Source organism: Schistocerca piceifrons, chromosome 2, assembly GCF_021461385.2.
Source record: "Schistocerca piceifrons isolate TAMUIC-IGC-003096 chromosome 2, iqSchPice1.1, whole genome shotgun sequence".
Lineage (NCBI taxonomy): Eukaryota > Metazoa > Arthropoda > Insecta > Orthoptera > Acrididae > Schistocerca > Schistocerca piceifrons.
In genome coordinates this window covers 740,942,930-740,958,381 of record NC_060139.1, presented here as the reverse complement: position 1 = coordinate 740,958,381, position 15,452 = coordinate 740,942,930, and the positions used below count along the sequence as shown (strand labels likewise).

General features: G+C 38.2%; 1 protein-coding gene across 1 annotated transcript in view; it reads right to left on the bottom strand.

Moving 5' to 3' along the window:
* Positions 1–5,632, bottom strand: part of LOC124776229 (GRIP and coiled-coil domain-containing protein 2-like) — a 282,612-nt gene extending 276,980 nt beyond the window's left edge. The window contains exons 1-2 of the mRNA XM_047251088.1: positions 5,436–5,632; positions 5,240–5,354 (exon numbers count right to left, since the gene is read on the bottom strand). Coding sequence (XP_047107044.1) covers positions 5,240–5,354; positions 5,436–5,468 — 148 coding nt within the window. The 5' untranslated portion in view covers positions 5,469–5,632. The remainder of the gene's footprint in view (positions 1–5,239; positions 5,355–5,435) is intronic.
* Between the last annotated feature and the right edge of the window lie 9,820 nt (positions 5,633–15,452).

The following is a 15,452-nucleotide window of genomic DNA, read 5'->3' as shown; positions in this document are numbered from 1 at the left end:
AAAGCTGTTCGGATGGCAGACTCTAGGGATAAGAGATTATCAGTGGTACAGTGGCCCTGGCTGAAATCGCCCTGGCATGGAGCCAGCAGGCCCTGTGATTCCAGGAGCCAACACAACTGCTGACTCACCATACGTCCTAGCAGCTTACAGAGAATGTTGGTGAGGCTGATAGCTATCCACATCAAACAGGTTTTTACCAGGTTTAAGCACTGGAACGATGGTGCTCTCCCGCCATTGCAACGGCAATATGTCATCGCTCCAGATGCAGTTGAAGATGGTGAGAGTATGTTGCTGGTAGTCCAATGAGAGATGTTTAAGCATCTGAGAGTGGATCCAATCCGGCCCAGGAGCTGTGTCGGGGCAATGTGCAAGGGTGCTGAGGAGCTCCCAGTCAGTAAATGGAGTGTTATATGGGTCTCTGTGGCATGCAGTGAATGAGAGAAGTTTGCCTTCCATCTGCCGTTTAAGGGCGCGAAAGGCTGGGGGGTAATTTTTGGATGCAGAGGCTTGAGCATAATGCTCAGCAAAGTGCTCGGCAACTGCGTTTGCAATGGAAGATAATACACCATTGATGTTAATGTCAGGGACACCTGTCGGGGTCTGGTATGCAAACACAGGTCTTATCTTCGTCCAGACCTGTGAAGGGGATGTATTGTGCCCAATGGTTGAGACCAGTTTCTGGTTACTTGCTCAACCACCCTATCAATGTTACCGTTGTGTGGGAGCCTCAACAGTGACGGTAGAGGTGAAAGCTTCCCTGTCTGCCTCGTTAAAGCCCGTCTGGGAGAATGATGCCAGGGGAGTGACAGAAAAATGGGGAAGTGGTCACTACCACACAAGTCATCATGGGCTCTCCGGTGGGCTGCAAAGTGATAAATCAAATGCCCAGAAAGTGCCATGAGCCACACTGAAATGTGTGGGAGCCCCAGTAGTTTAAGAGGCAGAGGTCGAGTTGAGACAGTAAACTTTTGACATATCTACCTCGGCCAGTAAGCATGGCACCACCCCCTAAGGGGTTATGGGCATTAAAATCTCCCAAAAGTAAGAAAGGTTTAGGGAGTTGTTGAATCAGTGCCAATATGTTCATGTGTACTGCACCATCTGGAGGAAGATATACGTTGCAGACGGTTATTTCCTGTGTCATCCTTATCCTGACCGCCACAGCTTCAAGAGGAGTTTGAAGAGGCACATGTTCACTACATACCAAGTTCAGAACATAGACGCAAACTCCACCTGACACTCTATTATATCCACTACAGTCCTTGTAATATCCCCTATAGCCACGGAGGGCAGGGGTCCACACTGCTGGGAACCAGGTTTCCTGGAGGGCAATTCAGAAAGCTTAACAGTTGTCATAGCTCAGCTAGATGGTGGGAAAAACAGCCGCAATTCCACTAGAGGATGACTTTATAGCGAGGGTAGGAAGGCATGAAGCAATAAAGGAGGCAGTTTACGCCTCAGGGTCACCTGCTGCCACCGAATGAGTAGCTGAGCATTCTATATCCATTGTCTCTGAGGGTGCTGTTTTTATCAAGACTGACCCAGATTACATTTTGGGCCTCCCCAAACTTGTCCTCTAAATGCTCCACAAAAAACTGAGGCTTCATCGACATGAAGGATTCCCCATCAGCTCTCGTACCTACGAGGTACTGGTGCGAATAAGATTTGCTGCCATCCTTAGCCTGGTGTTTCTCCCATGGCATGGTCAGGGTGGGGAACAATTTGAGGCTATCCTCCCGTGCATTAAATTGTGAGACCTTGAGTACTTAGAGACTGCTGGTGTTTGACCACCAGCAAGTGATGACGTAATACACTTCATGGCGTGTCATCCACCCTGATGCCACCCACTCTGATCAAAGGCCTTCCCCACAGGCACCACCCAGCCTCAGCAAAGGCCACCTGGAAGGATGACCATTGCCGGGAGACCCATGATGCCTCAGGAAGATGGGCATCAACTCCTTGGAATACGTGGGGAGTTGATGGTGCAGGCATCAGCAGAACAATCCCTGTGCAGTCAGGGGGACTATAACCAATAGGGTACATGGCAGCCCCACCACAACGGACTGGCTACCATGCTGGATATGAGGTGCAAAGAAGTCCATGATCATCGTCGGCGCAGAAAATGAAACTGCACAGGCACAGGGGGCCTTACTTCACTAGCAGTTTCAGTTCCTCTGCATGTGCCCTGAACCCATTAATGTTCCACTGTAATATGGGAGCCAGCTATGCACCCAGGAAGGTGTCCTCATCCAACAGATGGAGAATGAGCAGAACTGCAAACCCATGACGATAAAGAATGATGAAGGTCTCAGTGCACAATGGGCACGATGCACCATGTAAGGCGCCCTTCCCCAGCTGGCTTGCCCTTCAGAAGAATTTTGGAGAAGAGGTCAAAAAGAAAGAAAGAAAGAAAGAAATCACCTTTAAACCTCTGCAACCACCGCTGGATACTGCTGCGATCACTGTGTCCTCCTCCCCATAAACGGGGAGCAAATTAATGCAAATATTTAATTCGCTATGGAGTATGGGTGTAAAGCAGCTTAAATAAGAAAATTGTCACTGGAAAACCAAGAACACTGTATAGTAATAAAAACAGTACTATTGTATATGTGCAACCAAATTTTTACTTGTTAAAGCCTAGTATCCCTCATGGACCAGTGTTCTGACAACCATCTTCATTTTAATATGTGTGACATGACTTCAAGCAGTAACTGACAATGTAATAATTTATGTACAGACACTTCACTCATATAAGGTCAGTCCGGCCTAACGACACCAGGCTTAACTCTAACAATGCCAATACATATTTGCAATGGTCACAAATAGAGAGTAGATTTTACGACAAACCCCCCCCCCGAAAAAAAAAAAAAATAAAAAAAAAAAAAAAAAAATAAAAAAAAATTTCGTTAACTCTTTTAGACTTTTATTACCAACATACTTTTTACAAAGGCCAAGAACCTTATAATATCTTGTAGCACTGTCTTAGCAATATCAAAGCATGTTGAATAACATATACTATCAGTGGGATGGGGTTGTCCTTGATGACCAACATGAAAAAATTACAACACTCTGTTGTTGTTGACATTTTTTAATGGCACAGAGATAGTGATTTGTAACTAGGGTCTAAAGTCTGACAAGATTGAATGTGACATTCATAATAAAAAGTCACACAACTATTAAGGAGGAGGAGGAGGAGGAGGAGGAGGAGGAGGAGAGGGGGTTAAGACACCGTGAACAGCTCAGTTCGACTTACATTTTTGGATTAAATTTAAGTGGAAGAATTCAAAATAATAATAGAATCTGATAGACGAAAACCATTTAAAACAATAAATATCTTCTTCAAAATTTTAGAATAGAAAGTACTTAGTTCAAAATATTTATAAGAGGTGGGTGTAAGGTACCTAAATAAGCCTGGCAACGAAAGATTATAATTTGATCGGTAAGCTGCCAAACCATTTCTTCCCCTCTTACATTTGTTATGCTTTTTGTTTGGCGTATATGCATCCAAATAGTGATTGGAGATTTATCTAGGATGTTTAACACCTACACCTTTCCAAATTTAACTTGCAGGTTATGTTATTTAAAATGAAAAGTGCTATATATATGGAGCAAACACATACCTTTGGCCTTACTGTTCCCGCAACCTTTATCTCATTTTCAAATTCACTGCCTTTGCCAAATCAAAAGCAACAAATCTGTCACGACAACCAACTTAACCAAAATTCTGAGGGGAGATTTCACCATAGTAGTTAACTAAATGAACATCAAACATCGAATGGACAATGAGATTATTAGAGATGGAGCACAGCACAAGAATGTTAAAGGAAACATGCCATGTATCTTTCATAGAAACCATCCCAACATATAAACTTAATCCTTGTTGCAGACTATGGAAATTTTAAATCTGGTCAGAAAAACAGAGATTTGAATTCTGCTCATCCCAAATACACAATGGAACAAAGCACTCTGTTCCACAACGGCAACTTCTATACCTCAGTATATTTCAAACACGTACCAGGTAAACAACTAAAAATGTTCCAACATCTACTTGGGAGATAACAACTCGGGAGAAGCGTGGACACTGTACATGATTATAATAGCCACCATGATATCACACACAGCAACATTGACCAAAAATTCATATACAATGAGCAATCTCCAGCTCACTTAGTTACATGGAATATTAATTGACTTAGAAACAAGGTTTCTACTGGTAATATACACACAAACTGTGAACAAAATCTCTGAAGGGCTGTGCTCTCATCCACTTTTCTGAAAGAAAGTAGACGTACGTAATGCATTAATAACTGGACGTCTCTCTCTCTCTCTCTCTCTCTCTCCTTTTTCTTTTTTTTTTGCTTCGGGTGACACTCACCCATACTTCAGAAACTCTGTGGCTAATTCACTGTTATGATCTGATGTAATTCTTTAAGTGAAAAAGTGAGTGAAAACAATTTCAACACAAAAACTGAAACTCTTTTAACTGCTAGACTTGTGACCTACATTTTGATACGAGTCGTACCAACAATCATAACACAGAGATCTGCAGCACCCAACAAACCCTACCCGAGCACTCATTGAAAACTTGGTGTAATTTAACACGCCAACATGTCCTACAACATGGATCCCGTTCACAATGTTATCAGTACTTCTCCTCTCGCACTTTCCATGACCTCACGTTAATCAGATGGCGACGATTCAGAAATTTCTTTGAAACGTGTTCTGAAGTCGCTTCTACAGTCCTGAACAAAACAGAAGCACAAAACTGCTTTGCCATTTTGCACTAATAACAGCAAGTTTGAAAGTGCTACCACTGCTACACACGTCATATGTAAGGAGCAAGTTCAGACTCACTTAGTTACAGGGAATATTAACCAGACTTGGAACACAAGCTTTCTACTGGTAATATACACACAAACTGTGAACATCTCTGAAGGACTGCGCTCTCATCCACATTTCTGAAAGAAGGTAGACGTACTTAACGCATTAATAACCGGACGTCAGTGACATAATTTAAGTTCGACATCATTTACACTTTTATTTTCCGAGTGACACTCACCCATACTACAGAAACTCTGTGGCTGATTTTACTGTTGTGATTTGACGTAGTAGTTCTTCATGTGAAAAACTTAACGCAAATACAGGAAGTAAACGTAACAATGCTCTGACATAAAATAATCTTTAAATCCCTCAAACACTGCTGAGGAATTTCTGTTATTCAGGCTAACACTATACTTGCCATCTTTTGCTTGCTTTGCTTTTTGTGCCAGCATCAAAAAGTGTTTGCATTTCTTGACCAGTTCTTCTTTGGAAAGATTATCAAAGGGGTGTTTCCTCTGTAAAGTGTCTGTGTCCTACAACAATGAAATAATTATTCTTAGATATCAATCAGCTGTTAATAGATCACCACAATTTACTCTGATCTGGACTGCAACCTTCGTTTCAACTGCTTTTTCTTGACCCTCCATTACAAAACACGTTCAACAAAACATCAATACCAATACACTGTTTTCATTCACTAAACACTAGTGTCAAATTTATACGCATTTCCCAAACCCAAAGATCTGCTCCATTGCGCCAAAGAAGAAATACGCAGACGTAATAACCAGGGAGGTACACCTCTGTAGTAACATTCCGTAACACAGTGTGAGTGTTCCGATTCTCGCGCCAGTAAAACGTTAGATGCGTTGACGTTACGCAGCGGAAACTGGCGTATCCTGACTATCTGCTGTGCGTGCCGGCTACAATGACAGAAAACAGCTGACGCGGAACTCTGTGCACGAGTGCTGTAGCAATAAAATTCGTCTACTTTACCACAGTTTGGTCCCTCAGTTATCCATATGCACTAATTAGCGAGTATATTATAGCGGCTGTTAGCATTTAAAGTGGCAAATGTGGTGCTAATAACGTATCAGTTGTGTTTATGAAATTTCGCTTGACAAAAAGAAAGCGTGTGAATCATATTCCGTAACAGATATATATGACCCTGTTGCAGAAGTAGTCTCAAAATTGAACACTGTTGTAATGTACATGGTCAAGTTAATTGTACATAAAACATTAAGAAATGAGTTACTGTACTGAAGCTTTTCTCACGAAATTAATACAAGACCATCCTATACATTATTGGCACATTGTGGATTACCTTAAATACATTTGTACAGATATTTTAAATGTAGTTATTACTCTATGCCAATAAATTACTTTAATGTTATATGATTGTTTGACTAAAGCAAGTAAACAACCTTCAGATTTCATAAACACTTCTTTGTTAGCGCGTGGTGTATGACACGAAATCTTCATTTTTTTTCTATGCATATATATCCCTGGTAAAGACAGTTTATTAACATTATGATCACAGCAAAGTTAAAACTGTTAAGATTTATTCAGCCTAAAAACGAAATCTAGATTACTACCATATGTAGGGCCATGTCTGTGAACATCATGTCTTTGTTTTGATAACTCGCCCATCTTTTGTTTGTTTCTGCAACAAGACACTTTTTAGTGTACAATGATGATACAATTAATGTTGTAAACCACTGAGAAGAGTGGCCTATATGATTCAGCCACATAATCAATATTCCTTCGATAGCTCTGGATGCTTTCTACTGCCACAGGAATATGGATCGTGTATGTTGTAGATTCGACAGACTAATTCAAAGACGAAAATTTTAACAAAAGAAAGTGTAGCATGTAAGCGATTGTTTTTCACTTACAATGATTCGTAATTTGTGAATGAAAGATTTAACCGCTTTTAATAGCTTGCTAAATACCTGCTGAATATTTGCCCACCATGTCAATTTGAGGTCTAGATGTATGACCATCCATCTGTTTGAGTGTGCTTATTACCTCCATCTGTTTGTGACAGAAAATGTAAATAGCGTCGGCTTCAACATTACTTAAAATTCGAATGTCATGTGAAAAAAAAAGATTACCTCTTTTGCCTACTTTCTTTCGAACCCTAAACATTGGGTCATATTCTGGGGTAATTTGGCAGGAACTAAGCGAGTTCTCAGAATACAAAAAAAGGCCATTCCAATCATAAAGGGTGCAAACCTAGAAACTCCTGTTAAAAAGTTTAGATGTTCTACCCATACCATGTATTTACGTTATGGAGACTGTCCTTTTTCAAAACTAACGTAATGGGCAAAGAACAGCAGACTATTTAAAAAGCAACAATCTTCACCATAACAATGTTATTGTTATCTCCCGTCCAAAGACTGGTCTGATACAGCTTGCTTATACATGCATTACCCCACGACCACTTGCGTAAGTCAACTTACATCTGGAAGCAACCCACTTCCACACTCTTATTATGAAAGTTAAAAGGCGAATTCACTTTCCCCAGTGACGGCCGATAGGTGGATTTGCTCTCATTCTGGGCTGAGTCGCTCGACAGCACAAATCTGGAATAGTTTGTTTGTGTTCATGAACAGTTTGCGTCTTGCGAAAATAATGGGGTTAGTTTGCAAATAAGTAAATAAAAGTGTCGTCCGACAAGTAAGCTTCCCTGTTTTATAAGCTGTGCACATGACATCTGAGGGCTAGCGAGCTCCACTTGTCTGTGACCGACAGAAAACACTCATACTGGCTTACGATGCATACCACAGTATCTTGCCAGTACACTGCCAGTTAGCGTGGAGTTACCACTACAAAGTGTGTCTGCTTGTGAGCTGCGCTCTGACATTCGTTTTCTCACAGCAAAACAACTTTCTACTGTAAATATCCATCGGGCGATAACGTCTGTCTATGAGGAAGGTTATAAGAGCATTCAAATGGTTCGACGTCGGCGCGTAGAGTTTGTGGCAGTGCGCGAAGATATGCGTTACGAACAATGCACAGGGAGGCATACTACAACGAAATTTGATGACACCATATAGCAATTCGCAATATTGTACAGGACGATCGTAGCATTGGAATTGACCGCACAGTAATACGGCTACCTCCTGGGGCTGCAATCGGACGCTGAACCTTTGCAAATATCCTGGTAGGACATCTTCACAACCACAAGGTCTGTGCAAGATGAGAGCCACCTTTGCTGAGTGATGTCCACTAGTAGCAACAGATGGATTTGACCAGAATCTTTGTGGAAATGCATCAGAGAGAGGTAAATCTGCTCTTCAAATGGCCTGCCACACAACGGAATTGGCGAGCTGTCAACAAAATAAAACGTCCTAGGCTCTCGTTTCACAAACTTATTTTCGTTCATGTCTATGCTCAGCCTCATACAGCTCGAAAGATTCAACTGGGAAGTTTTCTTACATCCTCCATAGTCACCAGAACTTTCCACAAGTGGATCTCACATGTTTACCAATTCAAAGATTATCTTGTATTGAAGCACTTTAACACAAATAACAGAGTTGCTCCAACAGTAAACAGCTGGTCACAAGCTCAGGCCCCAACCTGGTACAACCTTATTTCAACATGATACATTGTGTGTTATGTTTTTTTTTTTACAAAATAGGGAAATTTAATTATTGGATGGCCCCCCATAAATATTCCCTAAAGTGTCTAAATGCGATGGGAATATAATTCTACAGTTCAGCAACTTGTTGTAATCACTTATTTGTAATATAATAATACATCATCATTTTGAAGTGACAAAATAGATTTAAAAATATTATAACTGACATATCGAACTTGCTGAGATTCATATTACTGCAGAACAGTCAATACTGCAAAGATATTTTTAACTTAATATAATAATAACATTTTTATGTTTTAGTCTTTCTGTGTAAATATTATGGAGAAATGGAAATTTATTTGTGACTTTTAAGCACTTAAAGCTACTCTTGACCCTCATTAAAACTTATCTAAATACTATAGTGCTCACGTTAGTGCTGTCATTCAGTGATGTTTTGGACAGTAGTATGAAGTTTGGTTACAAAATTGAGTACCTTATTGGTAAAACAATCATATAGTGTCAGTGGATAAAGTACTTCACTATTCTTAATTTTTACTTTACCATTATTAAGAGTATGTCCTTCCAAGCTTATTTTATCAGAAAGAGATGAAGTCAATCAGGACTACGCACAATGGAATTATTATGAAGAAGCACATAAATTAAATGATGAATATTGATTTTAAAAGTATTGACATTGAAGGTCTGTTGGTATTAGTGCCAGTTAAAGTTCACCCAGGCTATTTGTATTTTCCAATTCCTTTCAATTATTCTTTCCAGATAATTTTTTTAACTATTCAAGCAACAATTATTAACCAGTTTCCATTATTTACCTGTTCACCTATATGCCAGTATTCAATGGCGAACGCTTAAAAGAAAATTTTTTTGAGTTAAAAGATTCATTTTATTGTTACAAGAAACTAATGAAACTTCCGTTGTATTTGTTTCACGCCCAAGAGATTGGGACTCATAAAAAGTTGGAGGAGTCAGTTAAAATTAAATTCGAATGTAACTTTAATTTGTTGATCTTCTTTACTACATTATTTACATATATTATGATATCCATCTTTTTGATATTTATCTTTGTGAAATTCTTCTATATTCTTTTATTCATAGAATAACTACACTGCTTTAGCCTGTTTGATATAGTCCATTTAAAGATTATAAAATAGGAAAAAACAAAACTTTTACAAAATTCACAGAGTGAATTCCATTCATTTATGTAATTAAAATTTTTCAGTAAGTATTCTGTGTTGTGAATCGTAAGTTACTTTCTTTTTACATAACTATATATGCAAGTGTGTCATTTGTAACTTCATCATTAAAAGTTGCACAAAGTTACATAGTCGTTTTCTGTGAAGTTACAATATTTTTACTGGAAGTCATATTGATGACATAAATCGTATAATATGTTATAAAATTATATGAACTAACATCTCCATCGCCTTTCAGTAGTGTTACTAGTTTAAAATCGAGAAATGCATCATATGCTTTGATGAAATCATTGGTTGGATTAATATTCCACATCTCCTGTACGAAAATTCATTTCTTCCACTTTTCATGTATATATCCTGTAGTTTAATCTGATAAAACAATGGAGAGTAACATAACTGATTATTTTTACGATTTGTCTGAAATTTATCAAATAAACAAAATATGGAATATCAAATTCTACTGAGTTATAGTAATTTGTAATATAAAGTTCAAAATATTTCTTATCACTCAATCCTGCAATCCCTACAGTTTGTAGCTCATAATAAATACCGGAATTTTTAGATTTTTAAGAATATTTTGTCGTTGTTATGACTCATAATTCGGATCATATTTCATAATTGGTCTTGTGGAATTTTTAAGAATATTTTATCATTGTTATGACTCATAATTCGGATCATATTTCATAATTGGTCTTGTGGAAGTGTATCTTTTATTTCAAGTCCTGCTTCATTATAATCTGGCCATCTAAGAATTGCAACTCCAGAGCTAGAAGACCTTGTAAAAATTTATGGTTAAATCACCTTCCCACATTATTTCCCTATAACCTTTAAACAGATGACCAAGCTTTGCCAGTGGGTAAAGTACTTCACTTTTCTTAATTTTTACTTTACCATTATTAAGAGTATGTCCTTCCAAGCATATTTTATCAGAAAGAGATGAACTCAAATTTAAAAAAAACTGACTAAGAAATGAAAAGATGTTCTATTCTAGATAAAATATGTTTTCCTTTCTTTATGGTTATAATATCAGATAAATTTGCTACATAATTATCAATTAATTTTTAATTGGAATTTCCATCATGTGCTGGACAATCAGATGCTGATCTATTAGAATTAGCTACAACAGTTCTAAAACGCATGTACAGCTGTGCACGATTTGGATGAAGTCAACCATCTTCAATATTTACTTCTGTTTCTGATTCTTACTATAAGTGGTAGCGAGGAGACATATGATGAGATCCATCATACCAGTAATGTTTAGAAATGTATATTTCAATCATACATTAAAAGTGTCAGAAAATGTTTTTAAAAAAGTAAAGTTTTATTTTCGTATACTCACATCGACCACAACCGTCTCTCCATCATTTTGCTGGCACTGAGAATCCTGCATCTGGAGGTTTGGAGCAGGCAAGAGGAATTTGCGTGAGCAGTGGTGGAGCAATCCTACATCAGTAATGTTATAATCAGGAAAATGCACAATGGAATTATTGTGAAGAAGTACATAACTTAAATGATGAATATTGATCTTAAATATATTGACATTGAAGGTCTGTTGATATTAGCACCAGTTAAAGTTCACTCAGGAAATTTGCACCTTCCAATTCCTTTCAATTATTCTTTCCAGATAATTTTTTTAACTATTCAAGCAGCAATTATTAATCAGTTTCCATTATTTACCTGTTCACCTATATGCCAGCATTCAATTGCGAGCGTTTAAAAGAAATTTTTTTGAGGTAAGAGATTCATTTTACTGTTACAAGGAACTAATGAAACTTTCGTTGTATTTGTTTCACACCCACGAGATTGTGACTCATAAAAAGTTGGAGGAGCCAGTTAAAATTAAATTCTGCCTACAAACAAGATGCGCCAGGAATGCTGATTTCTGCAGTAAATGTAGGAAGCTGCTATGCTGTATGTTTGTATGGCCGCGCTTGACGCTGTCTGTCTGTCAGTAGATAATTTCTTATCCTTCCAATTGATATCCTTTACAGAAAATGCATTTCTAAAGAAAAGAAGAAAATTTGCGTAAAGTAATTACTAAAGTGCAAGATAAATCATCAAATTCTATAAGACTGTGTCAGATAATAATCAGGTTTATTAGTGAACATGCAGTTAAATCTACTTTAATTGCAAAGTACTGATATTGAAAAATTGTGTTCATAATTTTGTTAAAAATTATTTACATTGGAGTCATAGGAAATGGTCATTGTTGAAAACTCATCACAAAAAGGCAATATGCCAAGATATCGGAAATACAAGCTTGGCAACAGTTGAAGGTAACACCCCAACTCGTGAAATGGCTGATGGCAACAAAAACCATAACGCTGGCTTCCCATTATCAAAAAATGATAATACTGGTAATATAACTAATCATGATGTCACTTTTATGACGCTCGATTAGACAATTTCCCAGTTCTCAATGGGAAACATTTTTCCAATAGTAAAACTGAAGTGCGCGACATCAAAAATTCCATTTATAATTTGCTCACGACGTCGCGAACGTAAGAACAGTAAACAGTTCGTAAACGCAATGTAAATACTAGTGACACACACAATATGACACAACTCATGCATCTGAAAACACAACAGTTTACACAGTAGTTCACAAAACACCAGGAAAATATAGGTCAACAGTTTACACAGCTGTTCACAAAACATTAGGAAAATATAGGACAACACCTTACACAGCAAAATCAGACATCTAACGATTTGAAAAATAGTATTAGTCAGCAGTTTAGTGAGGTGAACAAAACTACATGCACTGAATTATCTTATGAATATCTGGTAAGTTGACAAAGCTAGGTAAACAACTAAAACAAGAAATAATTACTGACATGCCCCACGATATAAATACGTTAACGGGAAAGGTATCATCTGTAGACGATAAACAGGAGCAATTTGCAGGTGTGTTACAAAACCTTAGTGAAGCATATTTTCAAATTCAGTAGACGCAATCACAAAACAACATTTGACAGAAAACAAACCCATGATTTTAGAGAAGTTAGATATTTTCACTGGTTACCCAGAATACATGGGTTGCCCGTCAAAGCAAAATAGCAGAGGTTGCAGAATACAGCAACACTTGCCAGCAGTCGTTCTGTCGATCAAGGACAACTGCCATGCACTACACCACAAGCAAACACAAACACACCTGTCACTGACAGCGCGGCTTGTTTGTGAACATTACTTGCAGATGAAGGATTTCTTAGGCATCAACAGATTCTGGTACTGACCTCCGAAGGAAAAAGAACAAACGCCATGTTCCTTATCAGAGCATTTCGAAATGTTTTACCTCATACCTGGACTGAAGCCCAGAAAATTAGATTTGTTGTTGGATACACACAGGATGACGTTCTGCTATGGGCTACAGACATGGTGGAACATTGACACTACTACGAGAGAACCTTTCTGGATAAATATTGGTCTGAGGCAATACAAGAAAGGCTCAGGCGTGAAGTATACAACCCAGCTCCATTCAATAGCAAACATGGAAGCTTAAGGGGCTATTTTGAAAAATATTTGAATAAAACCAGATACTGGACAAATCCGTGCAGAAAATTTTAAAGAGCGGTCTTCCTGCCCACATTAGGGAAAAACTCATTACAATTCCGGAACACAACACCAAGTATTTTCCATCTGTACTGGACTCAATAGATTTGACATACAAAGAGAGACCAGTACTGTTCATGCCTGTTAATATGCAGATAGTGCCACAGAGCTATGGAAATGGTAATGGTAATCACAATGGCAATGAAGGCCATAAATTTAAAGGAGGATATAAAAGAAATGGGCAAAAATTTAACAGAAACCACTACAATGGGCAAGTAGCATATGGCCAGACGTACAATATGTACAGACACAAGCTACCAGCAATACTCAGCTGATCACTTGGCAAACACAAAGCAATACCAGACAGGCGAATAATCCACAAACAGCGGAATTCGGCCAGTAAAGTAACGCACATATGCTGAATAACGCGCAAAGGTAAAGAGAATTTCAGTCGAGAGCCTCATAGGATACTAATTGGTGTAATCAAACACCAACAGTCCATATAGTAGAAGTTACACCCAACCCAGAGGCCAATGCCACCACAACGCTGGAAAATTTGAACCAGTCATGGTAGGCCCACATTCTGTGATCTAGGAAGAGAGTGGGGGCAAGAGCTTGATCGACACTTGCTTTATGAGATATGATCAAAGTGGTGATGTGAAAGATGACCTATATCAATGTAATGAGGATACACAGAAAAACGTGACAGAGGGTAAGGTGGTACAAGCTACTATTAAGGCCAAAATATTTGACCTTGGTTTACCCATTGTGCTTGACACAGGTGCTATGACGAATTTGATGTCACAGGGATTCTTTCAAGAACTGAAGAAACGTGGGTGTATACCCATACTGCCAGTGAAAAATTGCAAGGTACAAACTGCCACTGGTCAGAAATCGAAAGGTGTCAAAATACAAGCCTTAATTCCTGTACAATTAGGACAGTTTTCTGTACAATGCAATTTTTTGATAGTAGGGAAGTTAACAGTTGATTGTTTAATCAGTACGGATATATTTAGCACAAATGCAGTTCAAATTCATATAGGAAAGGGCCTATTTCATTTCAATATAAGTAACCAATTATTTGCAATAGACCTAATCAGGGGAAGTACCAATAGACGTAAAACTGAAGTTAATCACAACTTTGAGGTTCAGTTGATAAATCTCATAGTTTTGTTTGTCAACACATACAATAACGAACAGATGGCAGGAGAAGAAGTAAATGTCGACACAATAAACACAAAGGTAAGTGAATCAACATGCTTGTCACAAGAACAGGAAGCAGAACTTAGGGAACTAATACATCCTTGTACATGTATTTGAAAACAGATCTGTTATCACTAAGGATTTTGTGTACAAAATGGAAGTATCTACTCACAAAAATTTTTGTTCTACTACATACGCTATACCATGGACAAAGAGCGAAGCAGCAAGAAGGGAGATTAACAGGATCCTTGAATGGGGCATAATACAACCATCATTTTCCCCTTATTGTAGTCCTATTTTGGCCATGAGTAAGCCAGACGGCAAGGTGGGCTTGGTCCTCAAAACATGTAATATTAATAAGATTATTGTACCAGTCCAAACACGTACAGACAATTTAGAGAAACAGGTTATGAAATTCCATAATGCTAAATTTCTTACTATAATCGACATCTGGTCTTCTTATTGGCAAATAAAACTACATGAAGAAAGTCAGAATTATACCGACTTCGCATGTGGGGAGGAGCTTCAAATTTCAAGAATTACCGTTTGGATTGAATGTAAGTGCAGGTGTATTTATCTCTGCACTGGACACTGTGCTAGGGCCTGAACTTTTGAGTAAGGTAACAGTATACGTGGACGACCTTTTAGCCGCTACACCCACTTGGGTAGAACACTTAAGAATAATTGAACAAGCACTGACCCACTTTTCCAAATATGGAGTAGCAGCAAAACTCAGGAAATCTAATTTCGGGCAAGAAAAGATAAAATTTTTAGAAGAAATAATCTCCTCAGAAGGCATACTGCCAGATCCTAAAAAATTTGATGCTGTTAGGGACTGCCCTGTTCCTCAAAACAAGATACAATTAAAAGCATACTTAGGCCTAGTCTCATTTTTCAGGAAATTCATCCCTAACCAACTTATGAACAGTGATGCTTTACTCAATCTTCTCTGGAAAAATAGACCATGATTATGGGACAGGCAATGTCAAACCGATTTCGCAGACATCAAACAAGCTTTATTAAATGCTAATATTTTATCTCAACCAGGCATGAAGAAGGATATTTGTTTATACACCGATGTGTCTTCT